This window comes from Pagrus major, chromosome 4, assembly GCF_040436345.1.
Source record: "Pagrus major chromosome 4, Pma_NU_1.0".
Taxonomy (NCBI): Eukaryota; Metazoa; Chordata; class Actinopteri; order Spariformes; family Sparidae; genus Pagrus; species Pagrus major.
This window is the reverse complement of record NC_133218.1, coordinates 39,367,636-39,395,299: the sequence shown is the minus strand read 5'-3', so window position 1 is coordinate 39,395,299 and position 27,664 is coordinate 39,367,636. Positions and strand designations below refer to the sequence as shown.

The 27,664-nt window shown below is 46.2% G+C and overlaps 1 protein-coding gene across 1 annotated transcript in view; it reads right to left on the bottom strand.

Annotated features, from left to right (window-relative positions):
* Nucleotides 1-27,664, bottom strand: part of plekhg4 (pleckstrin homology domain containing, family G (with RhoGef domain) member 4) — a 72,328-nt gene that overhangs the window by 15,620 nt on the left and 29,044 nt on the right. The window contains 11 exon segments of the mRNA XM_073463898.1: nucleotides 1,517-1,708; nucleotides 1,816-1,938; nucleotides 2,676-2,963; nucleotides 3,212-3,310; nucleotides 3,630-3,746; nucleotides 3,870-3,956; nucleotides 5,226-5,319; nucleotides 5,403-5,526; nucleotides 5,974-6,174; nucleotides 8,195-10,211; nucleotides 11,432-11,629. Coding sequence (XP_073319999.1) covers nucleotides 1,517-1,708; nucleotides 1,816-1,938; nucleotides 2,676-2,963; nucleotides 3,212-3,310; nucleotides 3,630-3,746; nucleotides 3,870-3,956; nucleotides 5,226-5,319; nucleotides 5,403-5,526; nucleotides 5,974-6,174; nucleotides 8,195-10,211; nucleotides 11,432-11,629 — 3,540 coding nt within the window.

Sequence of the window (27,664 nt, the reverse complement as noted above, 5' to 3'; positions counted from 1 at the left end):
ACACACACACTAGAGTATGGGGGTAAACATCTTCTCCTGGCTCAGAGATCAAAAGCTGCACTTGAACACACCACAAAAACTACAGCCGATGGACAACCAGCTTGTACGTTCAGCTCCTGCATGAGAGGAAATACCTCTCCATACCAGCAGGTGGCGGTAGTCTGTATTCATCGATTTAGACCCGATCACACAGAGACTCATTGCTACAGGTGCAGTCACTTTAAAAACACCTTGGAAAAGTGTGATTTGGACTAAACAGCGTGGAGCAGCAGTGGAGCCCGGCTGCATGCTCATAAGTAATTAATGGGAAGAGCCGTGCGACTCAAAGGCTGAACATATTTCAACCACTGGTAGAAAGTGAGTGTCAGTGCAGGACAGCAGCAGCCTGGTGTGCTGTACCACAGGACAACAACGGGTTTACTGGCCACGCGTTTCTGTGTGATCGAGCTCGAGGTCCATCAGAACTGTTCCACATGTGAGAAGGACCGTTGTTCATTCAGCTGTACAGATCATAACGAGGACATTTTAATGAATGTTTGTCATCAGTGTGACGAAGATGATTCATCTGTATTCAAACCTGCAAGTATGTTTATTCTTAAACTTCTGTTGATTTCACTGGACATCTATAGATCATCACAACATCGACATTAGATAGGAAACAACACAGAAGAAAGAAAGAAGCAGATTCACACACACACACACACACACACACACACACACACACACACACACACACACACAGGAAGGACGATCTGAGGAGGAGGAGGAGGAGGAGGAGATGTGTCAAAGCTTCATCACACAGACAGAAGAAAGCAGCTGCTCTGTTAAACTAAAACGTGTCTGATGGATTTAAAATAAATGAGCTGAATGTGATGATGAAGGAATCAAACAGTCAGTGTGGTGAACCAGAACCAGATGACTGTATCTCTTCAATACGTCTGTTTATTCTTCACAGCTGATTTTTAACAGAGAGTAAACAGTGCAACATCTAACAAAAGATCCTCCAACAGACGTGAACCACCAGGATCCTCCGGGATCCATCAGGATCCTCCGGGATCCATCAGAATCCACCAGGATCCATCAGAATCCACCAGGATCCAGAAATGATCTGCCAGGATCCAGTAAAGATCCACCAGGATCCAGAAATGATCTGCCAGGATCCAGTAAAGATCCACCAGGATCCACTGGAATCGATCAGTATCACATGTCTGGTATCATCATTTCCGTGTACAGCAGACTTGTGAAAAACAGCGTACAGGTTTGAATGTGAACACTGAAGGTTAAAACTAAGTGATTTCCAGCCTCCTCTGGTGTGAAGACGAACCACAACATGATTCTGATGCGACCATCTCACCCCATGAGGCTGGATTTCATTCACTGCACTTATTTGGCACCTTTAGAAACTTTAAAAGCTCATCAGTTCAAAATATATTTGGAAAAGTTGATGTTTGAATTCAAAATGAATACAGAGTAAAAACAGCAGCCACTACAAGCTTCAGAATGAAAAGTACTATACCTGGTCTAAGAAGCGGTACAGTCCGACGGCCCGCTCGATGTTCTGGCCCGTGGTCTTGACCCGCTGGGAGAAATCCTGAAGCTGAGCCCAGAAAGAGTGAACTTTGACCTCGTAGTCGTGGAGGTCAGCTGATGACATGTCGCCCCAATGCTCCAGATGAGCCAACAACTCCTCACCTCGTCTACAGTGATCCTACAGAGAGAAGAAGAAGAAGGGCGGTAAACATCTGAGGGTTCATCTGAGAGAGTGTGAGTGTGTATGTGTGAGTGTCAGTGTGTGAGAGTGTGAGAGAGTCGTACATATGCAGTCGTGTGGAAATCTTTGAAGTCTTGTTGCTTTTTGTTCAGCAGCTCCAGAGAATCCTCCGGTTCATTCAGACTCCTCAGACGAAGCTCTCCGACATCCTCCAGCCACGACCTCACCTACACACATGCACGCACATGCACGCACACGCGCACACACACACACACACACACACACACACACACACACACAGTTGTGTTCATGTTCCTGTTTGATGGACATCTGAAAACACTTGGTCTTCAGTAACATCTGATCCTCTGCATGTTTCCTGTCACTCTGTAAACTGTCTGATAACAGCAGCTGCTGACCATGAATCCAACACAGAACACGTACAGACATGAGATTAAACATCTGAATCATCACATTAACATGACAATAATGTTATTATAATGTTAAAACTGGAGGATGAACTGACAGTGTGACCACACATGTCTGAGTGGAGCTGTCATCATATCAGATTGTCACTACACAATTATCGTGGCCTGAAGAACTCATGATAACGATATCATCACGATGTCTGTAGAAAATGTGAGGGAAAAAAGCTCAGTCAAGGTCAGCTTTAACTTTGTTCACTGTCTGTTTTGAAAAATGAATTACACTCAAAATAAAAGTGTTAGTAGTTGGAGAGAGTCTGTAAACATCATTGTATAAAAGGAACAATTACTCTTGTGTTTTATGGCGGTGATGAACAGTGTTAAGGTGAATAACGACCATCTACAATCACAAAGTGAGAGTTTCACAAAATGAGTTAAGAGGCACTGAAATATTAACATGGTATTATCATGTGTTTTATAAACAATTTCATTTTTTAAATATCACGATTATCGTCAACATCGGTATGTCGGTACCGACTGACCTCACTGAAGCCCTGCTCCAGGCTCCTGAACTCCAGGGTGAAGTTGAGCTGCTGAGTCCTGGAGTTGGACAGAGTCACCAGGCGGTGCAGCAGCTCGTCCACCTCCTCGTACAGAGTCGACACCGCCTCCACCGCCGCCTGCTGGTCTTCGCTCACACCCACGCTGCTCTCCTCTCTGCGGAGCCACGACAGAGAGGCTCCGCCCTCCTGCTGCAACTGTACCAATCGGCTGTCTTCAAGGATGCTACGCATCACCGCCTTGTACCTGGACAACAGCAGCTGGGCATCCTGGGAAAGAGAGAGAGGGGTTAGATCTCCTGAGTTCTCTGGGGTCAGTGAACACAACGTCGTACAGGATCTGGAGCTGAGGAATGTAACTAATAACAATAATAATAATAATGATAATAATAATAATATCATCATCATATCAGTTTGGTTCAGTCGGTCTGAACCACAGAAGAAGAAGAAGAAGTGTGTGTGTGTGTGTGTGTGTGTGTGTGTGTGTGTGTGTGTGTGTGTGTGTGTGTGTGTGCTACCTGAGCTGCAGCAGGGAGCGGTGTGGAGTGCAGGATGTTGATGGTTTTCTTCAGCAGCTTGATGACGTTCTCACACTGATGGGTCAGCTGCTCCACTCTCTGATCAAACAAAGACAACACTATCAATCGTGGGTATTAAACACTTTCCTCAGGTGACAAGTCTGCAGAAATTAAACTTATTAAAGTTTAAAGACAAACACTTATTTGTCTCCATCACCTGTTTTTTCTTCAAAGCTGCATTAAGTGACTTTATTGTGCACCAGATACAAACACTGAAATGGAAACAGAGGAGCTGCTTCAGGCTCTGTGAGGGGCCACACAGGTGAGGCTACCTGTGACCAGCCTATCACAGCCTGACTGTGTGTGTGTGTGTGTGTGTGTGTGTGTGTGTGTGTGTGTGCGTGCATGTAGTACTGACCGATCTGAAGTAGAGCCAGCTGCTCTGACTGAAGCTCAAAGATCCTCCGAACTCTGCAGGAAGCTGCTGCAGCTCCACCTGCTTCTGAACAGACTTCAGAGAGCTCAACACCTCCACCTGCAAACCAGGTACAGTCAGTCTCCTTCAGTCAGCTGCTCTAAACATCATGGTGTGTGTTATCTGGATTACAGGTAGTTTTCTGTACAGGTAACCAGAGAGTGACCTGGTGTCAGGTGTTACCTGTATGGCTGCAGGTTTGTCCAGACGTAGAGACGAGTCCTTGTTGACCAGCAGGAGCACAGTGTGGACCGAGCCTGGTGTGTCCTCCTGCGCACGCACACACACACGCACACGCACACACACACACACACACACACACACCCCAGTACAGGTGAGGGCAGGTAAACAGCACAGGGTAATCACACCAGGATGTAGAGCTGCTACAGGACACATTTAAATATTCTGAGTTACATCTTTTATTTTTTAATCATCTGTATAATCTCAGCTTTCACCATCACTGTTATTCATTCATTCATTAAACAACACTTCAACCACCTCAAAGGTCCAGAGCTGAAACATTTAGACATGTTCAGGGTGTTTAGTCTGAGTTTTGGCAGGATGAAAACGATCTGAGGTTTCATTTTCAGAGTTTACATTTCAGATATTTTCTCATGCAACTTTCACCTGTTTTCATGTTTCAGTTTTTAAACTGATTCCTTAAGAATTCGGATCATTTCTTCTTGAAGAACAATGATCCCTGTGAAGAACTCTGATGTTACAGGTTAATATAAAGTGTAATCTGACTGTGTTGAGTTCACTGTCAGTCAACCAGTGCCAGTCCGGTTTAATGTGTCTGTCTGGAGGCTGTCAGGTCTGTGACAACATAACCAGTCTGACTTCACTGAACTATGACAGTTTCACCTGTAAATACAGTTAGAGGTCAGGTAGTGTTGGATCAGTACGCCCTTAATGTGGTCCATTTATCCAACAGTACAGACTGTTCTGATTCAGCAGGCAGAATTTAAGTTGATCACTGAAAAGCTTTCTGCTCATCACCAGTTTGTATAACTGTCGCCCTCTGCTGGTCAGGGACCGATCAGAACACACGTGTGTGTGTGAGGCCACAGAACTCAGTGGTGTGGTGGACCTGCGACTGGTGTCATGTTCACTGGTTTTATGAGTTTTAACTGCAACTGTTTTTTTTTCTCATCATCTCCTCTGCTGATTAATCTCACAAAGTAAAGTCCTGGACAGTCACCAGTAAAGACATGAATATACCACAGCATCAAGTTTTCTCAAGGACTGTCATCTAAAACTCACTTCACACACAGTAGGAGGAGCTTGGTTATAAGTCAGAATCAAAGTTAATATGTTAAGTTAATATCAGACGCCTCTCGCAGCGTCTCCTGTCACTGCTTATATCTAAAGAAAGTCAATTATTTGACAGTCAACACCCAGAAATTAAGGAGATAGAAATTAATGGATCCTTTGTTATTGTGGTTTATTTGTATAATTCTTCTGTGGTCACTGTTTTCGAAAACCTAAATAACTCACTGAAAGTATTCATGTTCCCGGGTGGTGTCGTTTCAGACTCACCTGCAGGGACCTGAGGGCGGAGAACAGGGCGGCAGCAGGAGCAGCTCTGCGGGCATCCACCAGCACTGTCAGCCCCAACGCTTGCACCTCCTTCCTGTTCCACACAAGAAGTGATGTCAGAGATGTCTAACTCTACTCTGACGGGAGTTAGAGCTGTGAAGCAGGTGGGGTTCTTACCTGAGGGTGGAGGTGTAGTAGAGGAGGAGGCGTAGCAGCTCGGCGCTGTCACAGTCAGGGTTCGACCACATAGAGTTCCAGGTACAGACGGTCAGCAGAGCTCGACCGCTCCGGTCTCTGGATCCTACAGACACAGAGCCAGGATGAGTTTGCTGATGTCAGTGAATGCATCAACTCACAGTCCAACTCCATATTTTACTGTTAACTGGAGACAGTTTTTAGCTTGAGGGTCACTGGTCTGATCCTCCTTCGCTGACTCAGTTTGTTTCGCTTTGTGAGGATAATACAGTGAATCTTACCTGATAATGTTTTTGATTTGATATCTTTAAATACAAAGTAAACACAAACGTAAAAGAACTGCTGTGAGGAAACGGACCAGAACAAACTGTATTTGACATGTTTGTCTGTGTGTAATGTTCCTGTCAGTCACTCTGTCAGAGTCACTGTGGACACAGTGAAGATGCTTTTGAACATGACGACCACGTCTAGCTTCATTACAGAAGTCGTTGATCTCTCTTTAAAGTTGGTCCTGGTTCAGGTGAGGTCCACAGGAGGGTTGTGTTGTTCTCACCTGGCAGACAGAGAGCTCCAGATCTCAGCAGCACGCTGTAGAAGCTGGACTGCTGGGAGTGGTGGGGTTGAGAGGGCCTGGTGAGCTGTGGTTGGACTGTGGGAGCAGCTGACTGGTCCAGCTTTGGAGAGGCTGCTGGTGGCTCTGGTTCTGTTGGACTGGGACCAGTAGACACACTGACATGTGACTGACTGCTGAGACCTGTGGACAGATGACACAAACACACACTGACTGACATGTTTACACACATTTGAGTTTTTACACTGAACCTGTGAGGACCTTCACTGGGACAGAACACAGACATGAACTCTGTACCCTCGAACAGCCTTTGAAGGAATAGTTCACTCTAAAACAAACTTCAGTCATTATGGACTCACCCTCATGCTGATGATAGTCCGGTGTAGTTTCTTATTCCTCAAAGTGCAGCTGGAGACCCGCGGGGTTCCCTCCTGCAGCAAAAATCCATATAACGAGCTTAAGTGGCGCCCGAGAGGAAAAGGTCCATAAAACTACACAAAAACTTTGTAATATTCTTCCATACTGCTCGTCCGCTGCAATCCAAGTGTCCTGGAAGTAAATACCGGTGTGTATCTGTCGCGAGTCTCGTTCATCTTGTCTGGCGGCTTCCGTAGTGCAAACGCTGTGAGGAGCCTCGTGCCTCCAGGCAGATACAGCATAGTGACTGTTCAGGCTAGAAAAATGGACTAAATGACGTTGTTTCCAGTAAACTCTGGATGTCGCCACTTCAGGACACTTGGATTGCAGCGGACGAGCAGTATGGAGGAATATTACAAAGTTTTTGTGTAGTTTTATGGACCTTTTCGTCTCGGGCACCATTGACGCCCGTTATATGGATTATTCCTGCAGGAGGGAACCCAGCGGGTCTCCAGCTGCACTCTGAGGAATAAGAAGCTACACCGGACTCTCATCAGCATGAGGGTGAGTCCATAATGACTGAATTTCGCTCTAGAGTGAACTATTCCTTTAAGAAGCAGACAGTCACAGTGACCCTGAACACATCACACTGGACCAAGTATGAATTTGTGCTCCAGCTGCATTTTTTACATCATGATTTAATCTTTACAATATATCTTTTTATTACTCATGAAGATTATTTTGATGAGATTTTAAGAGGTTAAGAAAAGTCTTCATTACTTCTGCAGGAGCCTCAGAGTAGCTCAGCATCAATATAATGCACAGATTTATACTTTACATTGACTGTAAATCAATCTCATGTTTTGGACCCTGCACACCTTCTTCAGAATGTGAGTAACAACAAATACTCTGAAGGAGTTCTGCAGGGGTGAGACTGGACTTTATTGAATCAAATCATCTTTACTGACAGCAGCTGCTGAGCTACACTGAACATCAAGTCTTTAGGATTTAAAGGAGCATGCAGTGAAAAGTGTCTGAGTGTGTTTTAAACAGCTGGAGGGAAGAGATGTTCTGTTCTCTAAGTCATGATGATTGTTGCCTTTCCTCTAAATTTAACAGCACACTGACTGTGGAAAACCTGCTGTTGCAGCCTGGAGTCACAGCTCTGTTAACACTTTATTCTCAGGCTTACTGTGAGGTCGAGTTGAGTTCAAGTCTTTTAAACTGCTTTTTGTTGTAGTTTCAGTCTTGTATACATTTAAATCACTCTTCATGAGGACCATCATCTTCTCACCTAAATTCTAATTTATATCAACACTCTTATTCTCAGTGTGAGACATGAGAACATCTGAACTTTACTGATCTAACCCAGTAAAACTTCTCAGCCCTGATCAGCTTTGATCAACTTGTTGCTATAACAGTTCCAGATCGACTTTAAACCAGCTTCAACTCGGATCAAATCGTCAGCATTATAATCTGAATAATTCTACTGTCCACATATGAAGAGCCGGTCCCAGTAACTACTCCATTATAACCAGTTCATCAACTAGCCTGTTAGCTCGCTACATCTGCTCCTGTCAGCTCTACATTATCTACATCCAAACAGGAAGTGTGTTAGATTAGAACAGGAGGTGAAGTGTGAGTTTATACTGAGGAGAGAGGTGAGGAGGAAGGTATGAGGGAAGGATGAGGAGGACTAATTCAGCCAATCAGAGGAGGAGGAGGAGGAGGAGGAGGAGGAGGAGGAGGAGGAGGAGGTGATACATGGAGAGAGAGAGTCTGATGGTTTGTGGGATGAAAAGCAGGAGGGAAAAAGAGATTGAGGAGGAGAAACAGGTTTCTGTACCTTCACTCTGAAGCTCTGCAGTTCTTCCTCCACCAACCTCCTCACAGCTGCTCTCCTCTTCCTCCTCCTCTTCCTCCTTCTTCTCCTCCTGTTTTTGCGGTCCATTTTCAGACAGTTCAGTCCAAAGTGAGTCAGGATCCATCGCTGCTGTGTTGGACTCTTCAGTGTGTGTGTGTTCAGAGTGTTTTTGTAGTGTCTGGTTTTCAGAATAAGAGTCCTCATAGTTAGTGTGTGGAGTATGGTTTTCAGAATAAGAGTCCTCAGAGTGCATTTGTAGTGTGCGGTTTTCAGAATAAGAGTCCTCAGAGTGTGTTTTCAAACATAAGTCTGCTTTCTCATCTCTGTGTATTTGTTCTCCTCTCTCTCCTCCTCTCTCTCCTCCTCTCTCTCCTCCTCTCTCTCCTCCTCTCTCTTCTCCTCTCTCTCCTCCTCTCTCTTCTCCTCTCTCTCCTCCTCTCTCTCCTCCTCCTCCTCTCTCCTCTTCTGTCATCACTTGCTCCTCCTGCCTTCTTTCTTGCCTCTGCTGTACAACTATAACCTGAACCTCCTCTTCTACCTCTACCTCTTCTGCTCCATCCTCCTCTAACTCACCGTCTCCCTCATCCAACTCCCCTTTCTTCTCCTCCTCCTCCTCCTCCTCCCCCCTTTCTCCTCCCTCTTCAGCAGTGTGTGTGTGCAACAGTAAATCTTCATCTCTTCTAAACTCTGTGTCCTCCAGCTGTTCTTCCTTCTCTTCACCTTCATCACCTGATGCTACCATATCCATCTGTCTCTCCATTACATCTCCCTCCTCCCTCTCCCTCTCCGTCTCCACCTGTTTTCCTTGCTCCTCCTCCTCCTCCTCCTCCCCCCTCTGTTCTGTGTAGTTTGCCTGGTTAGTGTTTAGCTTCACACTCCTGCCTGAATCAGTACCTTCTATTTGCTCCTGTGACGTCCAGCGCTCAATCTCACAGCTGGAGGTTCCCACCATTTCAGGTGGAGCAGAGGAGGAGGAGGTGGTGGAGGTGGAGGAGATGGGGGTAAGGATGACAGGTACACAGGAGTCCTGATTGAGGTTCTCCTGGATGAGGCTGGAGCAACGCTCAGTGTGAGAACTGACCTCCACACAGGACCAGGAGGAGTGTGTGGTACCGACGGTGTGAGTGTGTGTTGGAGCAGTAGTGTTGTGAGGTGTGTGTGTCGTGGTGTGTGTTGGAGCAGTAGTGTTGTGAGGTGTGTGTGTCGTGGTGTGTGTTGGAGCAGTAGTGTTGTGAGGTGTGTGTGTCGTGGTGTGTGTTGGAGCAGTAGTGTTGTGAGGTGTGTGTGTCGTGGTGTGTGTGCCGGTCCTGGCTCGGTGCTGCAGGCTGATGGACTGGGTTAAGGAGCCTTTCTGTGGGGAGAAGCGAGGCAGCGGGAGCTCCGTCAGCTCCACATACTCGCCCTCCGAGTCCTCGCTGCTCGCTGGTGATTGGTCAGTTTTTGAAGATGATGGGAGGAGCTTTGCATTCTGTCCTGAGGTGTTAGAATCTCTACAGGGATTGTGCGTTCTATTAATCAACATATTTCCATCCTTAACGGACAACTCATTGTCCTCCTGCAGGGAGGTGTGGCGCCGGCTGATGAATTGTGGGTAGACCAGGTCCTCCCAGGGGACCCTGAAGACGTCTCCGTGGGCAGAGAGGAGGCAGCGCTCCAGCCGGGACGCTCCTCGCTGCTCCCTCTCCCTGTTGACAGAGTCCAACCAGGCCATGCTGAAGAGGGACCGCAGGGCTATCTCCGGCACCTCCTGCTGCTCCACATGATGGCTGTCGGCTGACACACTGCACAGGAGCAGGCGGGGAAAGGAGCTAACAGTGCTCCTGCAGGAGGCGCCGTGTGCTCGAGAAGGAGGAGGAGCAGCTGAAGGAGGAGAAACCACCAGGTAGAAGTCTCCTGGACGGAGGAGGCGCTGGTCCAACGGACAGAGCTGAACCACTACCTTCTCATGGACACACAGAGGCCAGCCTTCATGACGAAACAAGAAACCACAGTACTGCAACTGAGGAGGAGGAGGAGGAGGAGGAGAGGAGAATATATCTATTAGTAGGTTATACAGTAACACTTTGAAACACACAGTGTTTTAGATGCCTCAACAACCAAATGTCAACTCTGAAGCTTGTCCAGCTGTGGTTCAGCTGTATCCAGTCAAACACACTGCATCACGTTTGTGGACATTCACATTAAACACATCAAAAATCATAAACACATCGACACACCAAACACACTTTTCAGTTTTCCTCCTGACTTTTTCCTGAACAGCATCGCCTCTGTCTGATGTGGGCGGGGCCACACCCAGCAGCAGGCAGGTGAGTGACGATCCCACAGAGTCACCTTAACTAAACATGACACATGAGCCAACCAGCACGCGGTATTCAACAGGCAAGAACAGACATGACTGGAGAGAGTGAGAGAGAGTCACTTCATCAGAGTGAAGACTGACTCATATCCACTGATAATCTCCTGAATCACAGCCTCTTGATTGTTCTGTCCTCCTACATCATATCCGACTGCTGAAGCATGACGCAAAACATACAGAGAGCTCTTGTTGTTTCACTCAGTTGGCTGAGGATCTACTGGGTGATGACAGTCACAGTAAACGTTCATCAAAACAACGAGTCATATCCAAAGAGTTTGTACCAAACTCATCCTGTAGCAGCGATCCTTCACCTGGCCCCTCCACAGACACAGACTGACTGACTTCAAATGCTTCATGGTCGCCTCCACTGACAGGACAGTAGCCTCCACTGACAGGACAGTAGCCTCCACCGACAGGACAGTAGCCTCCACCGACAGGACAGTAGCCTCCACCGACAGGACAGTAGCCTCCACCGACAGGACAGTAGCCTCCACCGACAGGACAGTAGCCTCCACCGACAGGACAGTAGCCTCCACCGACAGGACAGTAGCCTCCACCGACAGGACAGTAGCCTCCACCGACAGGACAGTAGCCTCCACCGACAGGACAGTAGCCTCCACCGACAGGACAGTAGCCTCCACCGACAGGACAGTAGCCTCCACCGACAGGACAGTAGCCTCCACCGACAGGACAGTAGCCTCCACCGACAGGACAGTAGCCTCCACCGACAGGACAGTAGCCTCCACCGACAGGACAGTAGCCTCCACTGACAGGATGTTAGCCCCTAGCTCCTAAAGACTGGGTGAACGTGACCTTTACAGCCCCTACAGACACTAAAATCAGACAGATATAGGGATACTCACACAGGCATCTTGTTGGAGGTTTACTAAGAACTCCTTTGCAGGCAACAGGAAGTGGATCAGGTAGCGAAGACCGTCTCCTCTGTAGCAACTCTCCACCACGTTGAGGACCTGACAGAGGACAGTCGGGGATGTGGCCTGGAATGGCGGGTAGAGGGCTGACAGAGCCGTCTGGATGCAGCGGTCCAAAGATTCAGAGTCCTGAGAGAACGAAGGAGGACGAGGGTCAAACTTTAACTGCTTGTAGCTTCAATGCACTCTTGATTTAGTTTATCTTACAAACACGACTTTTTACGTACACTTAGCTCTTAGCTAAGCTCCTACTATGACTTATTTCACACTTAACTCTAAATAATCAATATCTGTATGCTTATCCCAGGGCTAACTGCAAAACAGGCTGCCTGAGTCTTCAGATGAATCTAATCAAAAACACAGGATTAAGATTAGTGGGAAGCAACAGGATTTTTGTAACTGATCATAAGATAATTTAAGATGGTTGGAGTTAAGATATTTTATAATTTATTGTAAAATCAAACAATTTGTTGTAAGATAAAACAATTTTAAATAAGACAGGGTAAAATAAAGTAAAATAATTTTAATTCAAATAAGATGACAATTTAAGATAACCAAACTGTCCCAACCCAAAAATCAGGCAAACAGTACGGCTGTGACCAAAGATGAAGCTGGCTCTGGGCTCTCTGTGGCCCAGGGTTAAATAGTCCAGGGTTAAGCAGCCTTGTGTTAAATAGTAATTGCTAAACTTTAACAGCAACAGCCAACAAGAATACAACTGAGAACTTGTGTGTTACAGGACAGCAGCTGTTTTTAAAAACACCACACCTCTGCATCACATTCCAGTCACACAAAGAACTGAGAGTCATCAACCCACTTCCACACGTCAACATTCACTCTGATTCCTTCTGACCACGGACAGATTCAGGGTCAGCCAGGACCTATTTAGGTTTTAGATCAGAGACATGAAAAGACCAGTCCACTGACACCAGGCCCACAGAGCAGTACCACTGACCATTCACAGCAGCCACAGCGGCCTCCTCTGCTATAATTACTCTACATATTTATGTTCATGTTACTGTACATGAGCGTCTCAGCTGTTTTTCGTCTGTAAGCTGCTCTCAGACGCAGCCAACACGCCTCTTATCAGCACGTGTTTTTCTTTGAGTGCAGTCAAACACAAGATCAACATGTCATGCTAACTGCCGAGGGAGCGACGGCAAGCCCTGGAGGAGTGGCTGGGAGGCCCCGTCTGCTGTGGTGAGAACAGGAACAGGGCTGTAACTGGATCCACTGGTCTGGAGGCAGTGAAGACTTGTCAGGTAAAAATATCAGCCGGCACACAACGTCTGGCTCCAGTCGGCTCTCTGCGACAGTCTGAATATAAGATGACATACATTTAAACGCTGACTTTAGGTCCGACTGTTAATGTGACGCCATTTATTTCTGTTTTATCCTCCCTCTCCTTTTCTGTTAGCACAGGAGAATATGAGCCCAGCCTCTTTACATCAACATGATGAATAATACAAATACCTGGTCACCATAATTCACACAGACCTGCAACTTAACCAGCCAAATATTTTTACTGAACAGAATTGTAAAAGGAGAGATTGTGGTTGTAGCAGCAGTTAGCGGCGGACCAACAACAGAACGCATCTCCACCAGCTGACTGCAGGATAAACTGCTGATTAGCTCGTTAGCTAACAGCACAACATGTAAATCAGACTTGGTGAATCTGTTGTCTTTTGATGGAGATCAGCTAGAAGTTTCCTTTCATGTCATCCTGCTCACCCAGCAACACGGCAGCGTTCTCCTTCAGTCAGAATATTCTGGATGTGACTCAGCCTGGCAGGATTCACACACAACAACTGGCAGTCAAATGTAGAGCTGAAGCCAATATTAGCAGCAGGATATCAGATGACAGCGGGCTGCAGGGGGATTTTTGTGCTACTGAAAGGCACGATGACCGATCATCACAGATCACGAGTTCAAACTGTTGATGCAAGCAAAGACGGAACTTCTTCTGGCTCACAGTGAATTTAATGTCGTAAACACACAAGAGGATTACAACAAGACTAAATATCAACACAAACACAGCGTGTTACACAACAGACAGAGTGTGTCGGTGAGTCTGCAGCAGCTTAATCATCGTCACCTTTTAAGTCAATAACAACCAGAGCAGTAGCTCTGCAGGCCGGCCAACACCAGCAGCACGATGGTACTGTCCAACAGAGCCGATAAACACCGATCACATGAATCCATTTCACTCCAGTCCACAAAGTCCTTATTCCATCAGATTCAACTCAAAATCAATTCAGTTAGGGCTGCTTCAGCTACCATACCAAAGTTTACTGTGAAATATATTCTGAGGGAACTAAAACTGTAAACTACAAAAGGAACTCTCTCAAGTGATGCATGATAGAAATATTAATGTTTACATGAAGAATTGAATTAGAAAGTTTATCTGTCTGTGGAGAAATGAATGAGATATTAATAAGATTGAAGCATCTAACTGTTAAAAATGTTAAAGTCATGACAGCATGAGGCCTGCGTATGTCAACAAATGAAAATAATAATTGTGTTCATGTGGATCTCTGATTTTGATGGTGCATTTAAGTGCACGTGAATGAATATTGTTATAATTTTTTTTTTTAACGCAGCCCAATTGTCCAGACCAGTTTGTATTTGATTGTTCTGCACATTCTGAATGAATCTGAACACCTTCTGCACTCAGATCTGTTGGTTTAATGAGATCCAGACCAGTGAGTCATGAAAGGTGAGACAGAGACGTAAACACTGAAACCAGGCAGGAATGCTGACGTGAAGCACGTGACAAGAAGAGAAAGAAGTAAAATGTAGAATTCTTAGATGGTGAACCTTCAACCAACTCAGATATAACAACAAACCAACAACATGTACACAGATCAACAGGTCTGTTAGCAATTAACCTATTAACTGAGGCCAGCTGAGAGGCTTAATTAAACCAGCTGTATCACTAACATCTGGAGGTACGAGCATCTGATGTGAACAGTTTATGTATTTGTGAGGATATTTATCATCTTCACATTCTCCAGAACACGTACAGTATGTGACAAAGCAAACTGTTTAACGAGCTCGTTCTCTTTAGGACAAACAAAGTTTATGACGAACTATACAGGTCACAACAACAACAATAATGAAGCCATTTCCTTTTTAAAATCAACAGAAAACTAATTAAATGTTATATTTAATTAGGCTTTATGGTGCAGCTGTGTCAGCAGGTCGTCCACTGATCACAGGGTTGGCTGTTTGATCCCAGTACATGCTGAAGTGTCCTTGAGCAAAAAAACTGAACCACAAACAGCTCTCGATGGCGTGTGCCAACAAAAACATGGGAAATAAGGTGAGCCGCACCAAATACAACGTGAATCAACTGTAGGAATCACAGTATAGAACCCTGAGGGAGGGGTGAGGAGGGGTGAGGAGGGTGAGGAGGGGTGAGGAGGGTGAGGAGGGGTGAGGAGGGTGAGGAGCGGTGAGGAGGGTGAGGAGCGGTGAGGAGGGCTGAGGAGGGTGAGGAGGATGAGGAGGGGTGAGTGAGGGTGAGGAGGGTGAGGAGGGGTGAGGAGGGTGAGGAGGGTGAGGAGGGTGAGGAGCGGTGAGGAGGGTGAGGAGGGTGAGGAGCGGTGAGGAGGGCTGAGGAGGGTGAGGAGGATGAGGAGGGGTGAGTGAGGGTGAGGAGGGTGAGGAGGGCTGAGGAGGGGTGAGGAGGGTGAGGAGGGGTGAGGAGGGGTGAGGAGGGTGAGGAGGGGTGAGGAGGGTGAGGAGCGGTGAGGAGGGTGAGGAGGGGTGAGGAGCGGTGAGGAGGGCTGAGGAGGGTGAGGAGGATGAGGAGGGGTGAGTGAGGGTGAGGAGGGTGAGGAGGGCTGAGGAGGGGTGAGGAGGGTGAGGAGGGGTGAGGAGGGGTGAGGAGGGTGAGGAGGGCTGAGTGAGGGGTGAGGAGGGCTGAGGAGGGCTGAGTGAGGGTGAGGAGGGGTGAGGAGGGGTGATTGAGGGTGAGGAGGGGTGAGGAGGGGTGAGGAGGGTGAGGAGGGCTGAGGAGGGGTGAGTGAGGGTGAGGAGGGCTGAGGAGGGCTGAGTGAGGGTGAGGAGGGGTGAGCGAGGGTGAGGAGGGTGAGGAGGGGTGAGGAGGGTGAGGAGGGCTGAGTGAGGGTGAGGAGGGCTGAGTGAGGGTGAGGAGGGTGAGGAGGCTGAGGAGGGGTGAGTGAGGGTGAGGAGGGGTGAGCGAGGGTGAGGAGGGTGAGGAGGGGTGAGGAGGGTGAGGAGGGGTGAGGAGGGGTGAGGAGGGCTGAGTGAGGGGTGAGGAGGGCTGAGGAGGGGTGAGTGAGGGTGAGGAGGGTGAGGAGGGCTGAGGAGCGGTGAGGAGCGGTGAGGAGGGTGAGGAGGGCGAGGAGGGTGAGGAGGGCTGAGTGAGGGTGAGGAGGCTGAGTGAGGGTGAGGAGGGTGAGTGAGGGTGAGGAGGGTGAGGAGGGGTGAGTGAGGGTGAGGAGGGTGAGTGAGGGTGAGGAGGGGTGAGTGAGGGTGAGGAGGGTGAGGAGGGTGAGGAGGGGTGAGTGAGGGTGAGGAGCGGTGAGGAGGGTGAGGAGGGGTGAGTGAGGGTGAGGAGGGTGAGGAGGGGTGAGTGAGGGTGAGGAGGGGTGAGTGAGGGTGAGGAGGGTGAGTGAGGGTGAGGAGGGTGAGTGAGGGTGAGTGAGGGTGAGGAGGGTGAGGAGGGGTGAGTGAGGGCGAGTGAGGGTGAGGAGGCTGAGTGAGGGTGAGGAGGGTGAGGAGGGGTGAGTGAGGGCGAGTGAGGGTGAGGAGGGGTGAGTGAGGGTGAGTGAGGGTGAGGAGGGGTGAGTGAGGGTGAGGAGGGTGAGGAGGGTGAGGAGGGGTGAGTGAGGGTGAGGAGGGTGAGGAGGGTGAGGAGGGGTGAGTGAGGGTGAGGAGCGGTGAGGAGGGTGAGGAGGGGTGAGTGAGGGTGAGGAGGGTGAGGAGGGGTGAGGAGGGTGAGGAGGGGTGAGTGAGGGTGAGGAGGGGTGAGGAGGGGTGAGGAGGCTGAGTGAGGGTGAGGAGGGGTGAGTGAGGGTGAGGAGGGTGAGGAGGGGTGAGGAGGGGTGAGGAGGGTGAGGAGGGTGAGTGAGGATCACCCACTCTGCTGAATAATCAGTTGATTATCGTCGACGCTTCAGACTCTTGTGATAAAACTCGAGTTTCTTATTCGAGGTTCAAACAAAAAGCTTAATTTCTGATCACTGACGACACAAACAGCCAATTATAAAGAGGTGTGAGGTCAGAGGTCAGAGGTCAGAGGTCAGAGCAGTGGATTTAAGCTTCCTTCCTGTGTCGTGTCTTCAGACAGAGCACTGATTTAGTTTCAATAACTTCTGTTAGGAAGCGATGTTAAAGGTGACAGTGAGCAGGTAAAGTCAACAGAAATATACTGTATTGATGAGCATAGATGACTTTGGTCTTGTGGACCAGGACAGGAGAGACCAGACGGACCTGATCAACGTGTCAACAGGATGAAAACCAAGGAAATCATTCCAGCACAGGGAGAATAACAGGATGTAATGGTGGTGAGGTGGTTCAGAGACTGTAGTCTCTTAACTGTTGATTAGCGTGAAGCATCACTGCAGTGCTGTTGCCATGGTGATCTGCAGTTATTAAACGAGTCATTTCTCCGTGACGCTCCAAAAAATGTATCCATCCTCTGGCAGAGTACAGAAAACAAGTGAGCAGTCAGAAACAAACTGTAAATAATCTAAACGTGAAGCTGCAGTCTGGTTTCATCATCAGTGTGTTTATGGAGATCACTGAAGAAAACGAGAATTTAAATCTGGAATCTATATCGAAATAAACTACCAACCAGAAATATGTGAGACACACACCTGTCAACCAATCAGAGAGCAGGATGTTTATAAGACAATACAACACAACAGCAGTGTGATGAACCGCGTGTGTGTGTGTGTGTGTGTGTGTGTGTGTGTGTGTGTGTGTGTGTGTGTGTGTGTGTGTGTGTGTGTGTGTGTGTGTGTGTGTCCTGGTGCAGAGGTTATTGTTTAATCATCCAGATTGAACCTTTAAGATAAACTAATCCCATCTCTCAGGTTCTGCTGGTTTAATGAATAGTCAGACTGAGCCTCTCTCCCCGGAGGGCCATGATTCATCCACCCAACTGTTCAGCTCACTGCTGATGGAAAAACCAGTTCCTGTTGGGTGTGGAGGACGAGGGCGCAGTAAACAGCAGGGTCACCGTCTCCGTCACTGGACTCTTCACATGCACAGGATGTGCAGACTCTGTTATAACACTGATATCTGATGAAGCGTCTCCAACAGTCATGTGATTAAATAACCACACCATAAGAGGGGTCGTGGTTTTCAAAAGGCGGAGGTCATGACCTTTTTAGTAACCAATCACAGTGACACGGCACAGGGAGGGAGGAGGAGCTCTAAAAGGCGAGGGACCCACAGGAGACGTGACCTTTGACCCCCACAGTGACAGAAGAGGCCAGCTGTCCTACACATCAAACCCGGGGGGAGTAAAGAGGAGCAGGGTGGAGGTGTGAGGAGGCCTGGGGCAGATACCAGGACTGACGGGGTAAGGTGGTGTTACGCGGTGTTCGGCCACACAGATTACATCACCTGACCACTGCAGCCAACGTCATTTTGTTTTTGTTGTTTTTTATATTAATAAAACCATTCAGGTCACTTTCATTTCATCATCAGCGGCCACATTCATCAAATAAAAACTGATTGGATCAGAAGCTAACGTTAGCATTACTTTACAACTCGTCTGTGTTCTCAAACCTGCATTAGACAGAAAATCATGAACTGAGAGTGAGAGACTGGATACAACAGACTTACATCTCAGTTCAGCACCTGCAGGACTAATGAATCACAACTAGTTCAGTGTCAATCAGGGTCCAGTATGAGACTGGACTGGAAACTTTACAGGGAAGGAGGAGAGATGGTGTGTTCAACAGTCAAACTGAAGGAGAACCACGGGCAGAACTCTGATGAGGCGGACGTTAATATTCAGAGCAGATTATTGTTAAAAGGTCATTAAACATGTCTGCAGGAGCTGTTTGACCTCAGCCTGCTGATCTGTGTTCATTCATGGTGTTTACCAGAGGTCAGATAACAAGTCATGTTAGAGTTTTATGTTTCCATAGTTTTCTCCTTTAACCCTACATGAGTACACACACACACACACACACACACACACACACACACACACACACACACACACACACACACACACACACACACACACACACACACACACACACACACACACACACACACACACACACACACACACACACACACACACGTTGCGTTGCTGTGATGTGGTAATGACGGGCCACCCTGGAACAAAACAGGCTTCATGTGAGTAATGTCAGTAGTAGAAAGCTGATTTGAACAGATCGACTCCACTGCAGCAGTCTGGAAACAAACATCCTGAACTGAAGCTGAAGCTGTTTTAGTTTTGTCAGATGACCTCGGGTGAAAAACATCAGGAGAAATTTGACTCCACAGAATACACTCAGGATTAAGAACACAGACGAGCTCTGTTTTCTTAATTATCATGAATCAAACAAGCTGCACAGGTAACATGAGTCCCGTGTGAAAAGGTTGTTTTACATCTAATTATGGCTTCATCCCGAAGTTTCCTCTAATAATGAGTTGTCTATTTGCCTATTAGCTGTGACCTGCTGCAGCTTGTTTAAAGACATTCTCCTCTCAGGGATCAAAGTTTCATCCGTCTGGTCTTATCTCACTCCATGAATGATGAGCAGGAATGAAAGCTAAACTGCTACAACAGCGACAGGACGAGTGAGCCTTTACTCTGAAGGGCCCAGCAGGGAAGTGATCACAGTACAGGGTAATGTTGGGAGCAGGAGGACAGAGAGCGTACCAGGCTGTGATGTGACTGTTACACATACAAACACAACACATCTACGTACAGTCATAGTCAAATTCATTACTGAACCAAACCAAAGTAGTTTGTGTTCCTCTCATTCATTACAGAAACATGAGAGCTGATACACATCATGATATACGTGTTCCTTATGAGTGGAGTGATCACCGTCTGGTACGCTGATGCCACTGCTAAGGACAAGAGCAGACTGCAGCGCATCACACGCTCTGCTGAGAAGGTGATTGGCTGCAACCTTCCATCCCTGCAGGACCTGCACAGCTCCAGGGCCCCGAGGCGTGCAGGTAGGATTGTGGCCGACCCCTCCCATCCCCGTCACAGACTATTTGACACTCTCCCCTCTGGCAGGAGGCTGCGGTCCATCAGGACCAGAACCTCCCGCCACATGAACAGTTTCTTCCCCTGTACAGTTGGGATCCTTAACAAGTCCCAGGACCCCCACTGACACTGACTCTTGCACTATGGCACTCAAACCCACCACCGCCCTTGTAATCTTTGCATTACATTAATGCAGAATTTGCACATCTTTTATTTTTCATATTTTTTATATTTATTTTAGTCACTGTTTGTTTATTGTTTATTGTCTTCAATGTATGCACCTTATTCACCAAGACAAATTCCTTGTTGGTGTAAAATCCTTCTTGGCAATAAATCTGTTTCTGATTCTGATGGAAACTATTGACCACAACTGTACAAACACACACACACACACACACACACACACACAGTTTGGTCTAGTTTTTCAAACAGTGTTTTCAGCTGGTTCTGCTCCAACTGGACTGGACATATAACGTATATTGAAGATTATTATGAAGAATCACAGAAAGAAGAGCACAGAGTCCTTTTTAACTTTAAAGCCTTAGACAAGGTATGAAGACTGACTTCTGTAGACTGAGCGTTGGACTGTGGACACTTGTATCATGGACTCGGTTACAGAACCGTTACACCCCTCACCTGGACTGGACCTGGATAACTCGGCTGAATTCACAAATCAATTTGATTCTGATTCACCAGGTTCTGATTGGGTTAGGGATGTTTAAGTTACAATACACATTTTATATAGATGAAGTAAATTCCTCAGAACTGATGCTGTAAATCCCTCTAACCTGGTGCATTATTTAATATATTAATGTTTACATCAGAGATTCGTGGTTAAAAACCTGCCTGTGAAGAAATGAACAGGATACTGTTAGGATGCTACCTTCTGAATAGGAGCGTCAACATTCACGATAACCGTGATATTAAAAAATGTAATATTGATATTGTGGTAATAATAATCATAATATTAAATCATGTGAATAATCCAGTGAAGATGTTCGGCCTTGTGCATCATCTGGTTGCCTTTTCACTCATAGTTCAGTGTAATTGTCTGGTCACAGACTCTCCAGCTCATACACTTGTATTTTGAGGGAAACAACACAGTTAAAGATTTGATTCCCAGCATTTTTTTAAATTTCTATATAAAAATCATGTTAATATTTTTATTGTGAATTTGTTTGGCCACAATAATCTGATATCGTGACAGATTCTGATTATTAAAGTAAGTAAAGGAACCTAGAAAAATAGGACCGTTTTCATGTTAAACCTTCAGGGCATGCCACTGAGTGTACCAGTGTACATCACTTCGTCCTTGTCCCTCTGCTGTGCGAGTCCAACACAGACAGACAGCAGAGGACAGAAGACGCTGTCCATGTCCAGGCTGAGAGAAGCTGAACTGTCTCATTGTGAGTGTGACTGCAGCTCAGCGTGTTCCTTTTGTTTCTACCTCCTCTGGTGTGTTTTCACAGGAGTTCACACCTTCATGAGAGCCGACAGCAGCTGGTGTGTGTGTGTGGGGGGGGGGTCCATCACAAACAAACTTCCCCCTCTCTCTCCATGAGGGGAACACAAAGACGTCAGCGCCACAGAGCTGAGACTGATAGCGGAGCGATGACCTTGACACGGAGAGTTTCTAAAACAGCAGATTAGATTTGAGGCTGCCACACTGAACTCACACAGACTCAGTGATTCTCAACAATCTGAGCCCAGCTGTGCAGAGGAGGCACCAAACAAAAAGCCTCAGTTCAAGGCCGCTCTGCTGAGGTCCTCCGTAGAAATGAAGAGGTAATGCCTCGGGCCCTCTGGGACCTGCTGTGACTGAAGCACCGGGCTAATCTCCAGCCACTGAGAGCCTCTGACAGGCTGCAGGAGCACTCGACCAGCGAGGACACAAACGTCAAGTCTTTAACTGAAACGGACCAAATCATCATCTCAAAGATAAGAAGTGAGACGGCAGCCTGAATACCTGCCAGTGTTCTCAGCTGAGAGGAGTCAACTTTAAGTTCAGACTGAGGTGATTCAAGGAGCTGATGTCACAGCTGGACGCCATCTTCATCCCAACGAAGACTCTCCAGCAGCCTCATCATGTAGAATCACAGTAGACGGACATCGTTTCACACTCAAAGAAAGGCTGATCACACCTGGTGTGAAGGTGACAGGTGAACTAAAGTCTGATCCCAGGTCACTGCTGATGCTTTTTTCTTATATTTATAGAAAATCTCTCAACATCCTTACAGCAGTAAATAAATCAATACTCTGACAAATAAAAGGTCGCAGGTCGCTAATAAACCAAACAATGTTTGGACAGTGATTTTGTGTTACATCTTTGACAGGACACGTTTGTTAATTTGAAAATGTAAAATATATAATATATTTATTGGCAGATGAATCACGGATCAGAACTTTAAATTCAGAATAATCAGTATTGATATCTGTGTGTGTATCTGTCAGGGCCTAAATTCCTCACACTGAAGTAGGTCGGATAATTCGATGGTCCCGGGGGATTCTTCTTCTGACGGGTGTTTAGGTTCCCAGACAATGTTGGCGGGGCGGAGGCTTCATGTTTCAGGTGGGTTGGAGCAGGAAGATGACAGCGTGTTAAAGACAAAGTTTCTGGAGGAACAGGAACCTCATTGTGTTCCCTCCTCTTCAGTCTGAGACCAGGACTCTGCAGTCCATCGCCCCGGGACTGTCCTGTCCTGTCCCAACAACACAGCACTCATCACCAGCAACAAAGGACACTTCCTGTCACTGACCTGAGAAACATCTTTTATCAGAGAAATAAAAGCCTTTCTGGCTGAGTTGTAGCCTGCAGGTCCAAACACTGAGTTCTTTCCCTGACATGTGACCCGCGAGGTGGCGCGACACAGCTTCCATCAGGACAGGAAGTGATGCCCAGTGGGTCAGTGTGTTAAACATGATACAGACCAACAGCTGGAAACCTCGTTCTGTCTGCAGCGTGACCTGAACCCTGTTTTCTCCAACACAAATCAAATCAGCCCGTTTCATGACAACCTCAGGAAAACTGAGGAACTCCTGAAACAAGTCTGCAAAAAACACACGACAGAGGAGTAAATCCAGCTTCAGTCTGTAGGACACACGACGTGATGCAGCTCAGGGAGCTTCATCCATGATGTCTCTAAAGTTTCCATCTGCCAGATATTTCTGAACAGCTGATACAACCACTTACTCTGATTGCAATACTTGAGATGTCAGGCGAGAATAGACACATAGCTGGAGCAAAATATACCATCACAACCTTTGTAACACTACCAGCATCGAGTTTAACTGGACTTCAAGGCTACAAGAACTTACTTAGTTTTCTGTGCACTAATCAGAGTAGAGCAACAGTAAACGATGGGCCTTTTCTTCAAACTAACTAGTCTAGAATATTTCATGTTAGAAAAATATTTAAGACAAAAATGTGAAAGTTTTGTGTGAAGTCGTGTGGGATAATGTTTCTTTTACACGTTTAACTGGAAAAGGTCACAACACAGTTACTCTCTGTGGTTGAGTCCTCCAGTCATTAAACCAGTGCAGAAGAAGAGGACACATCGAGACGACCGCCACTCAAAGAGCTACAGCGACAGAGCAACGATGAAAACATGATGAAATCAGATGTCTGTGAGTTTACTGTGTTCATGTGAGTAAGGTTACAGTGTTTACATGTTTTCAGTGAACCACAGGAAGTGACGAGTCCCAGAGAAGTCACATGACTCATGGACAAGATCGGTTATTAGGTCTTTTACACCAAAGTGTCTCAATAACTCAAACAAAGTCAAACTGCAGCTGACGTGATGACACAACAGATTCCACTCTTTGAGTCACATTAGTGAACACTTGCCAGTGAATAGCTGCATGTTGCTTCAGTGTTCCTGCAGTATGAGTGTAACCTCATTAGAGCCTCCATCCATCAGTACGAGTCCATTATCTGAGTCTGAACATTCCTGCAGGTCTTCATGACTCTCAGCCCCTCAACATGTCCAAACACCACAGACTGCCAGTGTGAGGAGGAGCCTGAACATGTCCTGCCTCCAGCACTACACTGCTCTTATCTGACTCTGCTGAGTGCTGCGCTGCCAGGCATCAGCACAGAGTTTCAATCCAGTTATACGCACACTGATAAAAGTCTTTTATTCAGCCGAGCCTCCTGGCTGTTTATGACACAGAGAAGCACTTTCTGCTCCACTGGCAGCTGCAGCAGTTTGTCAAATATTCACAGAATCTCTTCTTCATCTCAAGGACAGACTGCTGAAAGGCTGTTTGTTTTTTTTCATCATTGAAGTGTTTGTTTACAGTCTGGTTACGATCAGAGATTCTACCTGTGGGCATCAAACGGAAAACAACACAAACGTACAGGTCTGTGTTGATGTGGGCGTGTTGCTACAGGTACAGGTGAGGTGACAGGATGTAACGCAGGAAGCCCTGTTTGAATAACCGGACCGATCAGACAGCAATTTATTCATCGTCCACGATCACCAGGAAATCACTACAGATATGTCACCCACAACACAACAGTGCGTTGATTGCTGGGTCATGTTTGATTGTGCTGCTGCTAAGGTGAAGCCCAGTTCAACTTGTCTGCAGATGATGCTGTGTTTGTCCTGCAGCCTGAAGGAGGAGAGTGTGTGTGTTTGTCCTGCAGCCTGAAGGAGGAGAGTGTGTGTGTTTGTCCTGCAGCCTGAAGGAGGAGAGTGTGTGTGTTTGTCCTGCAGCGTGAAGGAGGAGAGTGTGTGTGTTTGTCCTGCAGCCTGAAGGAGGAGAGTGTGTGTGTTTGTCCTGCAGCCTGAAGGAGGAGAGTGTGTGTGTGTTTGTCCTGCAGCCTGAAGGAGGACGTTACTGTGATTTAAGAACTTCCTCCATCTTCACTGAGATTCAGTCAGACCGTCTGTTGAGATCAATCGTCCAATCACAGTGACAGGGTCACTGGAGGGGTCAACTACAAAAAAACCTGGTCATATGTCAGCTACATCATCAACATGATGGCATAACATCACACAGCCACCGATCACCTATAATCAATATATGGACACCTTCAGGTCAAAGACACAAAAAGAGCCGGTCAACAACACGACAACTCCCGAAGACGTGAATTACGTCACAACTGTTCAATATTACGTGTCTCATCATAACGACTCCAGACTGATCCTTTGAGCTGATTTAGTTTTGTAGCGAGTTTAAAACGATGCAGACGTTAAATGACTCGTTTCTTAATGATGACGTCAGAGAGTGAAAACAAACACTTAGGTTCTGGACTGCTGCCTTAACACTAAAGATATTTATATACTTTCACACATGTCAAAGAAAAGCTTCTGAATGAAAATGAATAAACTGGTTCATCGAGTATCAGCACTGAGTAATTGATTAACCGATCAGTCGCTGCAGCTCTGACAGAACAATCAACTGTACAACATCAACTAATACAGAGGAAATAAACCAGAGATAAAAGTTGTCATATTGAATGAGTCACGTATAAATACAGTTTGATATGTAGAGACGCTCTCTGGTTCCTGTTCTGGTTCCAGTCTCTCCAACATGTCAGAGCTCGTATTTCTCACTGACATGTCACCTTTAGATGAAACACACCCAGTGACCGTCTGTACAATCACACCCCGTCTCCATGGTAACAAAACAACCTTATCACTGCTCGTGTGTGTGTGTGTGTGTGTGTGTGTGACAGAAACAACAGCCTCAGGTGTCTTTATTCTCTCTGCTCAGAGTTTCCTCCAACACTCTGCTGATGCATCACTGTTCGTACAGAACAAGCTTTTGTCTGACGCGTCAAAAAACAGAAGATACAGTTTTTATCTTCAAACACACATCAGTGTTGCAGAGCAAGAGTCCAGAGGATCAGGTGCAGAACCAGCTCCAGTGTCAGAACAGGTCAGGTTTTATTTTTAGACAATTCAACATAAATCCTTTTAGTTAAGACAACAAAGTTATTGACCTAGAATCATTAATAAGAGAGAGATTCATCAGTGAAGTCCTCCAATAAAAATAAAAAGCCTCTTGATTTCGGCTTGTATTAATAAAACTCATGTCTGCTTCTTTACATTTTAACATCTGGTATTGATCTGGATCAGAGCTGGAGGATTTTAACTGAGAATCATTCATGTTGTAAATATTGACAGAATTAAAATCTGTGTGTAAAATGTTCCTGAGAGCAGAGAGGTGGTTCGGAGGAATCCCCTGACTACATTAATGACTTGAGCAATGTTTTAGTGTTTCTATGTACTAAAGTATTTATATTTATTTAATCTGCTCACTCAGCTTCACTGTCTAAGAGATGGATCACAAGTGAAATATCCATTACAGATTTATTAAACAGTTTATGTAAAACTACAGTAAATACAACAAAGATGAAGCAGACAGTAGTTCTGCAGGACGGTCTGGATGTCTACAGTGAACTTGGTCTTTTCACTTGTTTTAATGGCTGAGACGAGCTTAATAATCTTTGACCGATGTTTAAAACCTGTCTGTTTGTGACGATCCACAGAAAGTTCAGGTCTCACTGAACTACATAAATATATTCTTCTTTTTGACAGCAACAGTTTCAGAAATGTCAAATGACTGAGTAAACATGAAACAGCCCCATAAACTACAGAACATATACAGTATATTATAATCATTCATGGAGACTGCAGCAGGCAGGTGACAACAAGCTGTGAGTGGTGAGTGACCTGTGATCATCTAGGAACTAAAGCCTCAACTACAAAACTAAGACCTGGGCTGTAAATACAAAGAAAAAAGTTTAAAACAATCATCTTCATGACTGGACTGACTACAGGAAGAGCTGAGGGACAAAACAGAGTCCAAAGAAGCAGCTCTCACTGATTCTGTGTCTGTACAGACAGAACGTAGTCGAGTCATTCACACGCTGATCAGCTACAGACAACACGTCTCCATCTGAGTCCAAACACCAGCATAAATATACTGCAGCAAAAACTTCACTTACATCTACTCAAGTCATCTCACAGAAACCTTCCACCATCATCATATCATTTCATGTTTCCTCTGACTGAAATAGTCACAATGACTTCATGTTGTTTACGTCTGCATCATCACATCAGATGGAAATATTCTACATATCTGCTGCTTCAGTTTACACATTTAGTCAGAACATCCTGACAGATTTAAAAAAGGATGCACCAAAACAGACTCAACGGTCAGGAAAGTGAAAAAACATTGCAGTTAAATAAAGACATACCAACAGTAACAATCAAAAAGAACGATTCAAAACAGATAAAAACCAGCAAATAAAATGTTTAAAACCAAACAACAGGACAATAAGACCAGGATCTCTGTAAACTGTTCATGTTCTGATCTCTGACACTTTAAAATAAAGTTTTGTCATTTTGAACAGAGTTTGGAGAAACAGCAGGAGGCTGTAGACTTTAATAAAGTCACCTCATGGGCACATGTCATAGTTTCTATTGTCTTGTTTTGATTTGCTGGTTTTTAATATTTCTTATTAATCTGTGATATTTGTCTCACTGACAGACACGTTCAATTATAACTGAACTGAACTCCAGAGGATGAATTCAAATTCAGTCTGGAGGAAACTATATTCAAATATATTTCACCTCACGCACACAGACACACACACACACACAGACACACAGACACACACAGACACACACACACAGAGACACACACACACACACACACACACACACACACAGACACACACAGACACACACACACAGACAGACACACACACACACACAGACACAGACACACACACGCGCGCACGCACACACACACACACACACACACACACACACACACACACACTTCAGGACAAATGTTTGAAGAATAGGCTACACCTTATTGGAAACCCTACACCCCCTGCAGCCTCCTCCCCCACACAAAAGCACACACACTCTACATGTGTTACAAGCTACAGTCTGTGCGTGTGTGTGTGTGTGTGTGTGTGTGTGTTGTCTTAC